The 15,670-nt window shown below is 53.7% G+C and overlaps 5 protein-coding genes across 5 annotated transcripts; 1 reads left to right on the top strand and 4 right to left on the bottom strand.

Annotated features, from left to right (window-relative positions):
* Positions 1 to 1,704: 1,704 nt before the first annotated feature.
* On the bottom strand, positions 1,705 to 3,742 carry BKA58DRAFT_356521 (uncharacterized protein). Its single transcript, XM_046168660.1, has 5 exons — positions 3,444 to 3,742; positions 3,282 to 3,390; positions 3,117 to 3,234; positions 2,197 to 3,067; positions 1,705 to 2,139 (listed from the first exon to the last, which is right to left on the bottom strand). Exons 1-5 carry the CDS (start codon positions 3,465 to 3,467, stop codon positions 1,783 to 1,785), a joined length of 1,479 nt encoding a protein of 492 aa, XP_046027160.1. The 5' UTR covers positions 3,468 to 3,742; the 3' UTR covers positions 1,705 to 1,782.
* Positions 3,743 to 3,814: 72 nt separating this feature from the next.
* BKA58DRAFT_117248 (uncharacterized protein) lies at positions 3,815 to 5,806 on the top strand. The gene is made up of 2 exons (XM_046164060.1): positions 3,815 to 4,798; positions 4,847 to 5,806. Exons 1-2 carry the CDS (start codon positions 4,011 to 4,013, stop codon positions 5,631 to 5,633), a joined length of 1,575 nt encoding a protein of 524 aa, XP_046027159.1. The 5' UTR covers positions 3,815 to 4,010; the 3' UTR covers positions 5,634 to 5,806.
* Positions 5,807 to 5,978: 172 nt separating this feature from the next.
* On the bottom strand, positions 5,979 to 8,074 carry BKA58DRAFT_399409 (acyl-CoA N-acyltransferase; the record flags this gene model as incomplete). The annotated part of the gene is made up of 4 exons (XM_046171540.1): positions 5,979 to 6,509; positions 6,798 to 7,049; positions 7,438 to 7,852; positions 7,902 to 8,074. The coding sequence occupies 4 exons, from the start codon at positions 8,072 to 8,074 to the stop codon at positions 5,979 to 5,981; spliced, it is 1,371 nt and encodes a 456-aa protein (XP_046027158.1).
* Positions 8,075 to 9,039: 965 nt separating this feature from the next.
* On the bottom strand, positions 9,040 to 12,284 carry BKA58DRAFT_379376 (uncharacterized protein). The gene is made up of 4 exons (XM_046169806.1): positions 11,767 to 12,284; positions 10,952 to 11,668; positions 10,756 to 10,896; positions 9,040 to 10,699 (listed from the first exon to the last, which is right to left on the bottom strand). Exons 1-4 carry the CDS (start codon positions 11,824 to 11,826, stop codon positions 9,434 to 9,436), a joined length of 2,184 nt encoding a protein of 727 aa, XP_046027157.1. The 5' UTR covers positions 11,827 to 12,284; the 3' UTR covers positions 9,040 to 9,433.
* A 453-nt stretch (positions 12,285 to 12,737) lies between these two features.
* BKA58DRAFT_117179 (uncharacterized protein) lies at positions 12,738 to 15,494 on the bottom strand. Its single transcript, XM_046164059.1, has 3 exons — positions 14,937 to 15,494; positions 14,608 to 14,846; positions 12,738 to 14,525 (listed from the first exon to the last, which is right to left on the bottom strand). The coding sequence occupies exons 1-3, from the start codon at positions 15,286 to 15,288 to the stop codon at positions 13,017 to 13,019; spliced, it is 2,100 nt and encodes a 699-aa protein (XP_046027156.1). The 5' UTR covers positions 15,289 to 15,494; the 3' UTR covers positions 12,738 to 13,016.
* Between the last annotated feature and the right edge of the window lie 176 nt (positions 15,495 to 15,670).

Raw genomic sequence — 15,670 nt, 5'->3', positions numbered from 1 at the left:
ACAACTGACACCTCCGCTAGTACGCTCAAAAACCAGCTCAAGTTTCTTGTTCTCCACCTGCCCGCCGAGCTGCGAAACAAGATTTACACCTACGTAGGCCTTTCAACCACGATTCGAGTCATCACACTCCCTTAGTTACCAGGCTTTGCGTGGAAGGACGCTGAGAAAATCAAATTCCAGCGTCCCAACCTCCTAAGCACGTGTAAGCAAGTCCGCCAAGAAGCCACATCGCTGCTATGCAAACACGCTGTTTTCAATTTCACCGGCTGTGACACCGGCATATTGCTGAATTCTCGTGGCAACCAAGATTTCTTCGAGTTCGTCACCTCAATCCGGATTGCTCCAGATTTCGCCTCGTTCAAGTCCTTCAAACCTAAAGCCAGTGCAATCGGCACAGTGTACAAGCCTCTTACTAGGTGGTTGTCAAGCTTGGAGAGAATTTATGTCGATTCAAAGGGATGGACTGAACACGGGGGACGTGGTAGAACCAGGGCGAGACTGAAGGCTCGGCGTGGGAATAATACCCTGGAATTCATATCTGTAGATATGCAGTAGGAGGATGATTGGAAAGAAGATGACGAGGATTCATCTAAGATGGAGTTGACCCAATCGGGTAGCGTATAGCCAAGGCCGCTTCTTGTGTCCTTTTCTCTGCCGGCTATGGGTAATATCCTTCACTCATAGCAACGAGAATCTCGATGTTGTACTAGCATTGATCATGGGAATGTGTTTTCTCTGTAGCAGTGTAGCCATGGGAACAATGATCAATCAAGACGAATCGAAAACAGGTTCGCAAAAGAACATGAGACACTGCTCATCTTAGAGTACCATTTCAAGCCTTGCTGTAAACGGTAGCGATCTTAGAAGTCAAAGTTTCCGACCAAAACACAGTATTAGTTCTTGGCCAACTAGCACATTACATAAGAGATCAATTACACTCTTCGAGTTTACTACTCAGTTCCACCATCAAACCCAACGACACCACCTGCAACCCTTCCAAGTTCGTCGTACATTTCCAGCTCCCAGCCCTCCTCTCAACCTGCAAACAAACCCGCTCTGAAGCCACCCCCACTCCTCTACGCCCAAACCACTATCGACACGCTTCTCGGCGAGGCTTGGTAATGGCTCTACACGCACTGTCCACACACACTCTCTGCGCCCACATAACTTCACTCCAGATCAGCGAGATCTTCGCTGACCTCATGGAGCGGGAGGTTGATAAGCGCGTGATGGAGAAGCGAGAGACCAGATGTTGTACCTTGGACTTGCCACGTCTGGAGCGTGTGGACGTCATATGTAAGAGAGTAGCCGGCTGGCCAGTATCGGGGGGTGAGTTTACGGAGGAAGCGATAGGAAAGTGGTTTGGGAAGGAGCGGTTGAATGTGGTGTTTGAGGAGCGGTTGGGTGAGCCGTATCTTCCGACGGAGGAGCTATTGGACAGATGTTGGATGTTTGTAAATATAGAGTGAAGCTCAACACATTCTCTTGGGTTGGCGGATAAGTTAAGGGATGGTTAGTGGAGATGCTTGGATGCAGATGGGCAGAAATGGCTATAAGGAAGGGTTTGGCAGACGAGGACAGGCAATCTGCAAGTGAGTCACTGGGATACTCAGTGCCGCGCATCCAGCTTTTCGAGAACCGAATTCGGATGTTCCGATGACGAGTTGTACCGGCCGTTTGTGCACCATGAAGAGGATTTGAACATCTGTTGAAGATTGGTATATAACGTCGCACACGCTAACGATATCACAGCCCTTCCCAGTCCTTCCCCACCAACAATATCTACAGCCCAAACTGCCCCTCAACCTCCCTCCTCTTCTGCTCCCTCTCCATCTCCTGCCTAATCCGCTCAACCTCCTCCGTCATCCCCTTCTCGCCCTTCTTACGCTGCCTCTCCTCATACAGCGCGCGGCCTTTCATGATCCTCGCTACAATCTCCGCAGCGTTTACGTTTTGGAAGTCGTGGTTAGCTATTTCCGTGTAGATGTTGAGGGCCTTGGGAACGGCGTAGGGATCGAAGGCGAGGGGCATGAAGGTGGTTTTGCCGTGGTATACGGTGAGGGGTTGGGCGTAGGGGAGCGTGTGGAGGAAGGCTTTGCTGAGGGAGAAGGGGGCGCCGAAGATGGCGGCGTGGACGTACTAAAATATATGTGTTAGTGGGTGTGTTGGGGAGATGGGAAGGGAGGGGAGACGCACTTTGCATTGAAGGACGCAGAGACCGCGCTCGAAGATGTTCATGATGGGGTAGTTGATGCCTTTCCAGTGGTTGATGACTTCGTCGTCGTGGATGCCGGCGATGAGGAAGATGGGGCCGTAGTCCTCGCCGGACTTTTCTATGCGCTCTGCCTTTGCTTCGTCGGTGTACCAGCCGCGCTCCTTGGCGTTTTCCTCTTCGGATTGTGTGACGAGGCGGAGGAACTCGATGTGGCCGGAGGAGAAGAGATCCCAGCCTCCGTCGACGTAGACGACCTTTTGCCCGGGCTTGACGCCCTTGCCTTGGACCAGCTCGTGGAACTTGCCCTTTTCTTCCTTGACAGGGCCCAGTGCCGAGGCGGTCGAGGCCTGGCGGACGGTGCCAGGGCGGGGCGCAGTGGGTGAGGTAGGTGAGGTCACCGTGTTGCTGGTGGTTGTCCTCCGTAGCTTGACGGGTCGGGAAGCATGCCAGTACCACACGTCGCAGCCGGGCGCGCGACCTGAAGCGTCTGTCGCATAGTCCTTGATGCGCTGGAGCATCTCCTCTCCCGTCTTCAACCGCTCCTTCTCGTCGCCTGGGCCCTCGTCTCCAGATAGCCTCTTCTCCAGCGATGGTATAAAATGCGACTTGGTGCACAGCAGCATGCGGCCCACGAGATCGGTCGTCGAGATGCCGGGTGTGCGCTTAACCACCTTGAACCTTCCCGCCGCCTTGACGTAGCGGTAGCAGTCCTTTCCGTCGCTGTCGGAGGTGATGTCATCGCCGTGGACGACGTACTGGCAGCCGTAGTGGGTGATCCAGGGCAGCGAGGTTACGTAGGGCGCCCTCGGGACGGCTTTGGTGGCCCATCGGCAGGCTTCGACGGCGGCGACACTGGAATCATTAGCTATAAAGGCGGCGCATTCGTCATGGTTGTGCGCACCGCTCTTCCAGGCGCATCACCGTCGGGCCCTTGTTCTCCATGATGGACTCATCCGAGTGCACACCGACGAACAGCTCGTTGCCCAGCTGCCGCGCCTGCAGCATGGCGCCCGCATGGCCTGTCGTCTGTAAGCGCTGTGTACCTCGAATGCGGCAGTCGGCATACCGTGGTGAGCAAAGTCGAAACAGCCATCGACCCATATGCGCTGCTCCGAAACCTCGACGTCTTCCTGAGGATCCACGGGCCACTGTCCCTCTGTGGGAATCCACTCTCCCTATGTTTCGTCAGTTGTTTGCGCAGCCTGGGCGTGGGTGGGTGGTGTCGTACTCGTGCGCTCTGTCTGCGCTGCATCGTGACGTGGGGTAGTTGGCGGGGCTGGCAGCAACAGTACTCGGAGTTCAGCACAGGCTGGTAGCAATGGTATGGGACAGAGTCGGACGGTGTCGAGTCTGAACCGTGGGACTGGAAAGCTTGGAGTCTTGGACGCAGCACCTGCCACTGCTGTATTCAGCCTAACGTGTTGCTCGCACGTGGTTAGATGGATTAGATGGCATAGTGCAGTGAAGCTATGGCAATGTCGGGCGACAGGGGCAGAGGCGGTGGGCAGGGATGCGCCTCGGCGGCTGGTTCCTGCGCCGGGATAGGTTCTCACGGTATCAGCTGTAGCCGCGAATCGAAACACGTTTTCGTTTTGCGCGCCAGTATCGCGACCTTATAACGACGACCCCCGGGTTCTTGCGCGCACTGCCTTGCCCATACTCTTGCAGAATATCCATAGCACATCTTCGCGTAGTATGTCTTCCACAAGATAGCCGGTGTTATCAGGGTCCGTGGTGAAACAACCCCTGATCGCTCGGTAGCCCCACAACTCTGGAAAGCACATGGGCTACCAGCATGGCCGACCACGCATCGTCCAGCACGGCCAGCGCCCAGGGCCTCTTCTCCCGCCGCCCCTCGTTTTTCGGCGGAAAGAGCAAGGGACACAAGCAAACCCCCTCGACCCTCGCGCCGCCCTCGCTCAATATCACTCCCGCGGCCAACACCGGGCTAAAGACACCCCCTCTCGACGCCGACCAATACGAGTTTCCCGCCAGACTCGCAGCGACGCCACCGCGACGCAGGCACGCCAGCAGCAGGCACAGCATCGCCTCGTCCGTCACCGATCTCGGGTCCCAGCTGCGGAGGTCACGGTCCGCCTCGCTTCGAACAAACACATCCGACGGCACGGCCAAGACATCGTCCTCGCATAAGAGGACCCCCTCGGCCACCCTGGCACTCACCTACTCCCCCGAGAAGGCGCCCGTGCCTGGTAGTGTGACGAATGCCTCGCGGCCCGCCCTCTCCATCTCCACCTTCTCGCGCAACAAGCAAAAAAGCAGCGAGAACGTAAAGACGGAGAGTGGTGGTGTACAACCCCAACCCCAACCCCAGGTCTACGAGAAGAGCCCCCTCAGCGCCGTCGACAAGCCCAAGACACCCTTCGGTAACATGGCTGTCCCGATCCCGCTGCGGCATCCTCCCTCCCAGAAGGAGATCCTCCAGGCAAACCAGCAGTCCAACCGCACATTAGCTCCCGCAGCCCCCATCCCCGTCCCCAATGGCTCCAACCCCAACCTCGTCTTCCAGCACATCCACGAGCTCGCCTCAAAACGGATATCCACCCTCGACTACCTGCGGAAAGCGTAGGTACATCCTCTCCTCCCTGTCAACTCCCACTAACACCCCCCCAGCCACGAAGGACGCATCTACTGGTTCAACACGCTCCTCTTCTCCAAGACCGACCTCACGCGCCTCCCCTCCTTCACAACGCGCAACCAAGCCCGTCGCGCAACCCACTACCTCCTCCTCGGCTTCTCCCTCCCCACCATCCTCGATCTAAACGCCAATTCCCCGTCCGACTACCTCAAAGCCCTCAACGCCTTGCTGCTAGAATTCGAACAATACCAATCCATCCACCCCGCCGACGGCTCGACCCCCAGCTCCCTCTCCCGCGCCCGCCTCCCCCAGATGTTCAAGCGCGCAAACATGGGTATGGGAATGGGCATGGGCATGTCGATGGGGAGTAAAGGCCGGCGGAGCAGTAGCGCGACTGGCGATTTCCCGTTGCTGACGCCGAGTAATAGTTTCACGGGGAGTGAAACAAGCGGTGGCATGGGCGGAGGCTTTGACTCACCGCCTACAACGGACGATTCCCTCCTCCCGAATGAAAGCTACACGCATCTCCAGACGCCGAGTTTACCCTTCGACCCCGATTTCTTCAGCACGTTTGCCACGCTGTGCGATGTCTTGATTGATTGCTACACGAAGATATTGAGTATGCTTAGTACGCCAGAGAGTGTGGCGACTGCGGGCGGTGGCGTGCCGAGTTTAGTGGGTGATTTGTTCAACAAGGCGGATGCGAGGGTGAGGAAGATTATTCTCGCGGGTGTGGTGAGGGAGTTTGAGGATAGTTGTCGGGCGGGACTTAAGAGTGAGGTTGGGGGTGTGGGCAAGGTTGTTCTGGGCGGGTTGATGTAGGAGATGAAAAGAGGATGATTTATGCGGCGGGATTATGATCTGGGAACTTTATGATATCCAACAAGGTACACGGATCGGCGTTCTTTTTCTTTCTGTACGTCTTCTTGCATGGAGATGGAGTTGGATCTTAGAATACGGCATGAGATAGCATGAGAAGGGCAGATATGGAGATACGCTGGCAAGCGTCACCCCTTCTTGAGCACAACAAATGTGCTTCCAAATAAACTAATGCCAACACACCACCACTATTCTCTCTGAACCACATGCACAGAAGAGGAACCTCGTCCCTCCTCACCTCCACATCTCGAGACGTATCCCCTCGTAAATCTCAGCAACTTTTGCCTCCTAAGCAGCAGCCGCCTCATTCTTCTCCACCAGGTCAACTACCCCCTTTCCCCGACCCACCTTGACCTTTGTCTTCTTCGCGGCTTTCTTCTCCTTCTGCCCCTCACTCCCCACCGCATCCCCCTCATCAAGTCCTTCACTACCGAAGATTTCTTCTTCTTCGTCACGCAACTGTTCCTTCAAATCCGCCAGTTCAATCCTCATACTGTACGCGTCTTCGCCGTCGGCATAGTACTTTGCTTCGATCTTGTCGACGGTGAAGCCGAGGGTTTCGCGGTAGAGATGCAGGGCGGCGTTGTTGGAGACGCGGACGTGCAGGGAGACGTAGTGCGCGTTGAAAGTCTCGGCCATGGCGCGTTGGGATTGGCGCATGAGCTTCTCGGCGAGGCCGAGACGGCGGTGGGTGCGCATTACGGAGAGAGAGGTTATGTGGCCGTGTTGGACGCCGTCGGTGGGTTCCTCTTCCATTTTGGCGAGGACGTAGCCTACAATCTTCGGGGGGTCGTAGGGTGTCTTGGGAGGCCGGGATACCTGTAGAGGTGTTAGTGGCGGGGACTGGTGTGTGGTGTATTGTCTGATATCAAGAGAATGATGGATGGTCGGATCATCACGTGTTACACGCAACGACGCCTCGTTGCTCGACCATCCTTTGACGAAGACACCAATCGCAGCACTCGCAACATCTCATCCGATAATTCACTCTCTCTCTTTCACCCTCAAATTCCCATCTCTTTCCCCCAATCCCTCGACTTTGGCAATCCATACACATCCATTCGCCTTGCCCCCCTTCCTTGCTAGAACACAAACATAAAAACTTACATCAACAGCCACATAGCTCAACTGCGGCCAACTCATAGCATGATACAAGTAATACTTGCAAAAATAGTTCTCGGGCAAATTCGTAATATTCGCAAGCTGAACATGCGGAATGTCCGATGGGCGTAGGACGCGGATATCCATTTTCGTGGGCTGTGTGTGGTTTCCTAGCTCTTTCTTCTGTATACCGACTTTCAATTTACTGTCGGCACTGATTGACAAAGGGCCAGTGGAATTGTATTGGTCCCGAGGTACCTAGTCGTCGGAGCGCTAATGCGAATGCGGATGGGGGGATGAGCAATGGGTTCCGGGACACTTTGGAAGGGCTTTGGTGAGAGGGCGATGGGGCTCGTGCGTTATGTAAGCAGAACTTGTGGGGTCGGGGATTAGATGTTAGCGCGGGGCTAAACGCCGACGCGACTTTACGAAGGAAGCTCATAAACTTATCTCGCAACAAGACATTAAGCTACTGAGCTTCAAACTACCGTATAACTCTGCCGTCATATTCCAGCAAGCGATTCCGTACGAATCATTAGGCAGCCACCGGCGCATCCTCAACTCTGTGTCTACCCACAATATGCAAATTCGGAAGGCCAAACGCGTCGCGCAACTTCTGTTTTGCCTGAGCGTCCGTCAAATTTACCTTCATACGCCACACTTCTATCTCCAAATACTTCAACGAAGCAAATTCTTCCTTCAGGCTCGCGCTCTTCATCTCGTCCTGTCCCTCAATGATAGCCTGCCCAATCCCCTGCGTCAGCCAAAGCCGCTCTATCTTTCCGAACCCTCCAGCGGGTAGATTTGACGACGAGAAGAAGCGGAGGGCAAAGTAGCTGGGTTCAAAGCTACATAGATTAAACGACATGCGATTCGCTTCCATGTAGCATTGGCGGCATGTGTAGACGATAGCGCGGACACTGCGATATCTGCGGATGTCCTTTCTGACAAGTGGTTTGTTGACGTTGATGATGGCGCCGTTGAACACGTAGTTGTATATGTCGTTGCGGAGTTCGGCGGGGAGAAGGAGGAGAGGTGAGCCTGTCTGGTTTCTCTTGGTGCTGCGGGATGTCAGGCGCTTCACTTGCGGTTGTTGCGCGGCAAGCTCACATCTCATCTCTATTATACACCGGTAGGAAAACAGCACTCTTGTCGTTGCTTCGCCCGTCGTAGTTGTTGTTGAAGACGTCATCGACGTCGCGGAGGTTTTCGTCGCGGTCGTCCTTTTGGTCCGGGGGTAGGACGCGAGGCTTCATAGAACCCAAATCGGAGAGGCGGAGCATCATTAGTGTGTGGGCGATGCGGCGGCGGTTTTATGTCTCAATGTTGGTTATAAGAGCAAGACAGCAGGTAGCTGGTAGGGGAGCTGTCAGTCAAAGCTGGCAGCGACGCTAGTAGAGGGTCTGCATGAGGACAAACGGTGACTGCGACTTGGCGCTAACTACATGAGGCCGCGGTAAGAGGACAAGGTGATGTCAGAGCAGTTCGAGACCTTGAAGACGCGAATATTCATCTTGGATCATACCGGGTAAACTACTGCTCTACCAAATGACTGACGTCGACTCTACGGACCGACTCGCGGGCCCAGAATGAATGTGATCTTTCCACATCCAAAGTTTTTCTCCACCAGTCCCGCATATCCCTGTAGTGTCTTCATGTTTACCTCATCGTAAGTTGGAGGCGTTGTTGCGTAAACATACTTCAGTCGTGGAAGCTTATACCGCCCCTCGTGTTGCCCAAGTGTTTCGAGTGTGTAGAACATCATTGATATCGACGTGATGAGTTCCCTTTTTTTAAGCCCAACGTGCGCCAGGAAACGATGAAAGTCGTATCGAGAACTGAAACCAAAAGTGGTGTGCGAGAAGAAGAGAGACTCAGCCTCAGACCGGGTCTGACGACATGTTCGGATGAGTGAGATGGCGGGCGACATGGGTCGAGCTGAGCTTTTTCGAGCGTGTATTGAGGCTGTTTGCCGGTAAAGCACTGGCTCGATACGAGAGTCGATGAGAGTATATTCGTAGATTTTGTTGTGCAACTCGCCTGGGAGGCGCAGCAACGGTGAGTTCTTGGCATTGGCTTGTGTGCCGTAAGTGTTAGCGGGTCGAACGAACAATTCCAGCCACAGTTTGAAAGAAAGAAATTACACAAGGTCGTGCTTGTCGACGGCCTTGTCGAGGACTGAAGGCGAAGTTGCGACGTGATTCATCGTGTGTCTGTCCATTTGAGTTAAGTGATTTTTCTGGTGGAAGTCGGTTGATAGTTGTGATTGTACTGGATTACAATTGCAGCTGGAACTAATGAGCGATGGGTATGTAGGCCGAGCCGTGAATGTCATGACCCCAACGTGTTATTGCCTACCCACTCACAACCAAGGCTATCGTCGTGAACGCTAATGCTAATCGAGTCAGCTCACACATTGCTCCCAATCACTCGACAATACCCTCATGATCCAAGACACAAACCATAACTTTCGTATATGTCCAAAGAACACCGAACCAAAATATATGTACGTGAACAATATGTTACTAAACCGCACTTCCCACCCCGAATTTCCTCTCGTAAATGCAGAAGACAAAATCCGAAAACGCCAACGAGATGCCCTTATTGTTTATACACCGTTAGCAAATGCGTAATCCGAGGTGTTAGAAACCTCTTTCTTGGCTGAGAATCTCGTCAACCATGGGTTTTACGGTAGGCATGTAGCCTTGCATAACTGGGCACCAGAGCGCCTTCTTCAGCCCCAATTCTGTGGCCATGTAGTACATCAGGCGGTTTATCCATTCTCGCCTTGCTGCAATATCTATTCTCCTGGGCTCAACTCCATAGTCCAGAGAAGGTAGGTCTAGCGGGTGATCGTACGGGTGCGCAGGGTTGGGGTCGAAGATGTGATTCTTCTTCGCGTTCTGGTCCAAGACCGGCGTGTTCGATGGCGGACTCGCGCCAGGAGATTGGTCGCTTTCCGACTTGGACTGAATATTGTGGAGTTCGGAGAATGGCGGTGCCGCATCGTAAGATTCTAGGGCCGCCGACGGTTCGCTTGCGGAAGACGCGTTGGAAGCGGATGTGGCTAGATGTGGTGGCGCGTTGGAGGGTTGCGAGTAAGCCGGCGGTGGTGTTGGTAGGTGAGTAGCGCTCTCCGGATGCTTGCCCGCATTGCTATCCGGCACAAGACCAGAGCTGAGTACTGAATCCATTGTACCCAGGGGCCATATGCAGATATAGCCCCGCATGCCACAGATATCGGTGGCAGATTTCATATGTATCGGTACAGTAAAGCTGCCGAGTATAGAGGAACAGTTCTTCTCAATGACCTCGACCAAGCGAGCGGTCGCGACAGAATGATGCATGCGGAGATTTGCATCACTCAGAGCAGTAGGCATAGACTGCCCCGAGGCTTCTTGAGGACGAAAAAATAGGCAAGGGTCCCGGAATCTCAACATCCAATTCAACATCTCGAGCAAATCACGCAGAACAAGTATGCGGCTTGTACGATAGAAGCCCCAGATCCAGACGCGTTTCAAGCTCGAGTATATATGAATCTCTTCTGGTGCGCCCGGACAACCTAAGAAAAGCTTTTGCCACTTGGTGTCGTAGGTCGACCGAGCCTCTGGTGTGTTGGGTGTCATGTGGTAGTTCCAAGCTGGTGTAACATTTGCTTCCCAAGCTTGATAGTCGCTCTCTAGTTCGAGAGCGCTCTGTAAGAGTTCCTGCATGGCCATACGGTTGGTTGGTGGATTTGCACTTTGCTTGGTTTCGTGCCATCTAGCATGTAGCATTGCCGCTCGCCATATTAGGCGAATGACAAAGGCATTAGAGTTCTTGTACAGACTTGGAAGATATCCGTCGACTTTGACCACGTCTCTCGTAGGTATTGCCGGGCGTCTTGCTGCTTGTAAGTTGCCTAGTAGCTGTCGCAAGAGGTTAGCCATCGCCGGGCAAGCTGTTCGTCTGTGACTGCGATTACCAGATGTGCATAGATGACTTCATAAAGTCTGGCTGATATGATATCGCTGTAGAACTCCTCAACCGTCCGCAATTGAAGCATAGCATTTGCGCCCTGGTTGTGAGCCAAGAATGTGCCTTTCCGCTGCACGCTAGTAAGATTCTGTTCATCACGTTAGAGATTGTGCATACCATCAAGCTATGTCGAACGAACGTACCTCGTAGATGCCCATCAGGTGTACCGAGCAAAGTGCAGCATTCGTGGCCGCCTGCTTCTTGTCCGCAATTGCCTTTGTCAACATCGGAAGGGCCCTCCCTACGCATTCCTCACCTAATGCTTGCGCATGAGAATCATTGTATCTATTAGCGAAGTTGACGTAGGATACTGCGTCAACAGCTGTCGCGATCAATGAGTTCTCCTGGGCGTCTTGATACAAGAGCGGGATGAAGGTCCAAAGGGCTTCATCTGGCTGGTCTGCTGGTCTGCTCGGCGAGTCGGGTAGCACAAAGTCGTATACAAAGCGCTCAAAAGCTCTTCTACGAAAATCCGGATTAGGCGATGGAGTGATAGTCAGCCGACTTAGATCGATGGTTGCGGACGCGACGCTTGATGATTCTTGAGCCGGGTCATCCACAGAGGCACCGGGAGAATGCACACTACCGCTGGATGAGCGCGTGTCATCCAGATGAGGTGGTGTTGACTCGTCGCTTGGTGGTGTTTTGATATAGGTGTTATTATAGGTGTTGCTGTAGGCGTTGCTACTTTCGGCAATAGTAGCACGTTGGTTTGACTTTGATCGCTTCCGCCATGACTCCTCTGCTCTCTGCGCAGCCGATGCCGTTTGGTTCCGAAAGAGGATGTCGGCTTGATCTCGGTACTTGCATTCATGACCTGCCTTGCTACACCGACTGCAAGCTGGCCTGCCCTCATCGCACTACTCTGGCATCAGCCTTGTCCCCATAATCGTCGTTGTCCACGGTGCAGTCCAGAGAATAGGACAATTCGAAGAACTCGACAGGGAGAGATGCGTACCTTGACTTTACGGGCTCTACAAGCCTCACATCCCTTACTGGGACGTCCGCGATAGGACATGCTTATGCTCTGGAAGCGATGAGGCGGTAAGAAGAAAGGGCGGCAAGCTCCGCAGTCGCTGCTGGTCAGGCTCAAGTAAGGTATCTACGAAGCAGACACTAGCGCAGGCATCCGATTGCACAGAACAAAGAACGTCAAGTCTAATAACTATGTCTCCCTTCCGGTCCGCGAATGTGCTGCGTGGTCATCCGAAGGGTCCTGAGCCAGAAGAGGCGTAGCGGCGATCAGGCTGAAACCCAGGCCACGCTTTTACGAGCTTGGAATGGAGCGCCCAGTGACTGGCGGAAGATGGACCATAAAGGTTGTCTGGCAGAGATCGAAGGGCATGGGGTCAGGCCCGGTGCTCGGGAAAACGGTGCTGCATAGTGGGTTGATGTGCCGTAGACTGCATAACTGCGTCACAAGCGACAGGCACCTATCGTTGCTGACTCAGGACTTAGTTGTGTCTTGGCACTCAGCGGCCTCGCACTTGCCGACTGCGACGATGCTGCAACACCACACGAGGCGTTCAACTCCATGCATGTTTCGCGGCACAGCTAGATAAGATTTAGACATCTCAGTGTCAAAGTTCTTACCGTTTCTGGATCGTGTTCTTTATTTCTCTCCTGAACTCCATTGTTAGTCTGCAAGGTCGATGCAGGCCGCCTACTTTCGAGCGCCTGAAATACGCCGACCAACAACTCCCGATACGCACCCGATCATCGCGAACACGCGATGCCAATGTTTCAACGGTCGTCTAGCAGGGAAAGATGGCATGTCATTGTCAACGGCTCCAGCGTTCGGAGGCCTAAAACCATGACATCAACTTGTCATTGGGCATTTGCAGAGTTGAGTAATCGGCCCTCTTCCAACGGGCGACTAGTAAGATTGACCTGGACCGCTCTGCGAACTTAGAGTTTGGGAACCACTATGAATTGCGGAGTATTCACGCAATCCTCTTTGACAGCTCGCATCTACTGCGAATTGCCAATGAGCTTGGGTTTTGGACATGGCGAAGTTTTTTCACCGGTGCCGGCAGCATAAAGGGGTAATCGCATACATTGGTAGACTTTGTTTCACGCTACCCCGAGTTTCAATATCGTCCACATTAACATCTGACAGGCGTCCGCACCAAAACCACCGGAGTAGCGAAGCCAACGCGATACACACATGCACAGACGGTAATCTTCAACGATGAGAATACGCTCATGCTATAGCTTCGCCAATATGTGCCTGCCACCATCCTCACTTCCCAACACAATTTCCTCGCTGCGCCAGTCCGGATTGAACGTTACCTTGTTGAGCGGGTTTCTGCGATGCGCCATGTCGAAAAGCTCTTCATACACCCTACCATCATTTCTGCCCAACGCACTGTTCAACAACCAATCTGGTATCGACCAGGCGTCCACCAGCTTCACCGCATGTGGTCTCAATTCGGCCATAAGCTCGATGATCCCATCCTGCAAAGCAAAGACCGACTCTGGCGGCACGGCCGCTGTCATGGTAAATGAGGAAGCGAATTGATCCAGGGTGTAAAGCGCGTACAGCCGGAAGCACGTCCGTAGCACGTGCGATGCGGGTGGAGCGATGGAGCTGAAGCTGTTGTAGAAGTTTGTAATCAGGATCTGCTCCGAGTATGCGCGGCTGAGGTTATGGAGTTGGATCATAAGAGGTGTCCACGGTTTCTTCTCAACAACACGTGCTTGATAAGCCCGATAGGAAAGATCAGCCGCGCGCCACTGGAACACATCGACTATGCCTTGGTCGTCTACAACTCCGTCTTTCCAGACATTTTGCGGTAAGCGATGATCTTTGTTGCGAAGGTAAAATTGGAAGAGTTCGTCTGTTGGATCCTTCGCTGGTGAGTTTGGATCTTTGACGGCGTCTGCCATCTTCTTGATGAGGTACGCAGCAACCTGCTGAGTGATCATCCAGTTGTCGCCTTCGACAGTTGGCTTGGAGAGATAGTCACCGTTCAGCCCTACCAGCCCACTCCCACCCCCGAAGCCATGGCCACCCATTGCGCGTCGACAGGTTTCGATACCGTCCGCAGCAAGCGTAGTACACAAGCTCTTCAGTCCTGAGCTTGCGCTGTGCAACTCTGCCAATGGTCCAAAGTCGCCTTTCTCGATATTCTCTCGCGACTTGTGGTACAGCTTGTACATGTACTCGCCAGTATAATGCAACGCGAAAGTAGTCGCAAGCAACGGCAAGATCCGTATTTGTACGGTAGGGTAGTCGAGGACCTTCATCTCGTCGTCTGAAACGTTGGTAGAGTCGCGGTCTTTGAATTGTCGCCGTATAGCGCAATATCGCACAGCGACGGTAACAGCCCGCGCAAGCACCAACCGCGCATGCATTATGATCTGCCCGCGAACGAAGGTCAGACTTCCATATACGACAGCCGGATGACCAGTCCGAATGAACGCGCCTGTCTCGTCCGAGACCTCCGCATAGCGGCTCAGCATAGCCGACTTAGGTACGCGGAAGTGGTCAAAGAGCATATAGCCATTATCCATACTTGCATACCCGTACTTCGGACCGATGTCGCCTACTGCAATGCCCGGCAAAGGCTGATGGGTCTTCGCATCCCGAATCTGCAGGATGAAGGTTTGCGGCCCGTGGGAGGCATACTCGAGTTTCTTATCCTTCCGGTCGGCCTTTCCTGATCTTTCGGCTGTAGAGGACGTTTTTGGCAAGAGCAACTGTGCGACCACAATCTATACAAGGCATGCGTTAGCGAACGCCCAAGGCAGACGTGAAGTTCTGGAACAGTCGCATAAGAAGGGGCTGAATACGTACTGCATGCGTGGCGGTCCTCCCCATCGATCCGTTCCACCATTTGCTCGCCGTGAGAGTAGGGCTGTGAATCTCGAATTCTTTCTCTATCGGGTCCCACCTTGCGACGGTTTCGAGGCCGCGTACGTTACTCCCATGGCCTAGTTCAGTTTGTGCATAGCAGCCAATGATGTCGTAATTGAGGATCTTGGGCATCCAATACTTTTGCTGTTCTTCGGAGGCTTGCTCGCGTACTGTTGTGACTGTGCGATGCGGTGCATGTCAGCTCCCAGCGCCCCGGTGGTACGATTATGCACGACGTCTCTCTCAGCTGCAACCTTCCGTTGACTCACCGAACATGCTCATATGCAAGAAATATGGGCTCATTTCATCAGTCAGATATTCCGCCATGTTGAGGTCTTCGTGGTCCCAGCCTTCTCGTCTCATCAATCTCTGGATAGCTTTCGCTCTGGCTAGCCCTAGGTGATACCGCTCTGGTCGCGATAAGTTCAGCTGCTGATCTTTACTGAAAAGCTTCTCCTTGCTTAACACGCGGAGGATCTTTTCCTGCCGCTTCAGGAAGTCATCACGGCCTAGAAGGTGCTGTGCGAGTTGGTGGACGTCAATGCCCGAGCCGTTGCGTTCGGCTTGGAGGGTTGCTGTGCCATCGTGCGCAGGCTTGAGTTGATCGGTGAAGTCTGCCATGATGCGATTGGCTGTTCGTTAATTATTTGCTTGACCAACAGAGTCAGTCGCAGGCGTTTCGAAGCGAGGTGTGCGAGCGCTGGTGAAGTCGACTGAGCATGCCGCCGGGCATTGGATACAAGCTCGCATCGTCAATGTCAATGCGCCGGCAATAACGCGGAGTTGTAAGCTGTATCACTGCCTCGGTATACGCGGATTATGCGTGGTGGGCAGAAGCCGTAGATGTCGCGCGGAGAAGGTTGATGGCGCAACGGTGCGGGGCGTCGAAATGCGGGGTCGCAGGGCCGGTGGCTTTGGAGTGGCAGCATTGCTATCGACTAGAAACATCTGACTAACGAACAAACATCACCAAGTTTACGTCAAGGCCGCTCGTTAACAATGC

Source organism: Alternaria rosae (assembly GCF_020736505.1).
Source record: "Alternaria rosae strain MPI-PUGE-AT-0040 chromosome Unknown BKA58scaffold_3, whole genome shotgun sequence".
In the NCBI taxonomy this organism is placed as follows: domain Eukaryota; kingdom Fungi; phylum Ascomycota; class Dothideomycetes; order Pleosporales; family Pleosporaceae; genus Alternaria; species Alternaria rosae.
Note: the sequence above shows the minus strand (reverse complement) of the source record. Positions and strands in the feature narration are given on the sequence as shown.

Excerpts from the sequence above, each read along its gene's own strand:
- BKA58DRAFT_117248 (XM_046164060.1), top strand. The coding sequence starts at position 4,011 with ATGGCCGACCACGCATCGTCCAGCACGGCCAGCGCCCAGGGCCTCTTC. Across the intron at positions 4,799-4,846 it reads CTCGACTACCTGCGGAAAGC|CCACGAAGGACGCATCTACT; the intron begins GTAGGTACATCC and ends ACACCCCCCCAG.
- BKA58DRAFT_117179 (XM_046164059.1), bottom strand. The coding sequence starts at position 15,288 with ATGGCAGACTTCACCGATCAACTCAAGCCTGCGCACGATGGCACAGCA. Across the intron at positions 14,847-14,936 it reads CTTGCATATGAGCATGTTCG|TCACAACAGTACGCGAGCAA; the intron begins GTGAGTCAACGG and ends CGCATCGCACAG. Across the intron at positions 14,526-14,607 it reads GGAGGACCGCCACGCATGCA|ATTGTGGTCGCACAGTTGCT; the intron begins GTACGTATTCAG and ends TGCCTTGTATAG.
- BKA58DRAFT_356521 (XM_046168660.1), bottom strand. The coding sequence starts at position 3,467 with ATGCAGCGCAGACAGAGCGCACGA. Across the intron at positions 3,068-3,116 it reads GTGATGCGCCTGGAAGAGCG|TGTCGCCGCCGTCGAAGCCT; the intron begins GTGCGCACAACC and ends TAATGATTCCAG. Across the intron at positions 2,140-2,196 it reads TCTGCGTCCTTCAATGCAAA|TACGTCCACGCCGCCATCTT; the intron begins GTGCGTCTCCCC and ends CATATATTTTAG.
- BKA58DRAFT_379376 (XM_046169806.1), bottom strand. The coding sequence starts at position 11,826 with ATGTCCTATCGCGGACGTCCCAGTAAGGGATGTGAGGCTTGTAGAGCC. Across the intron at positions 10,897-10,951 it reads ACCTGATGGGCATCTACGAG|AATCTTACTAGCGTGCAGCG; the intron begins GTACGTTCGTTC and ends CGTGATGAACAG. Across the intron at positions 10,700-10,755 it reads AAGTCATCTATGCACATCTG|CTACTAGGCAACTTACAAGC; the intron begins GTAATCGCAGTC and ends CTCTTGCGACAG.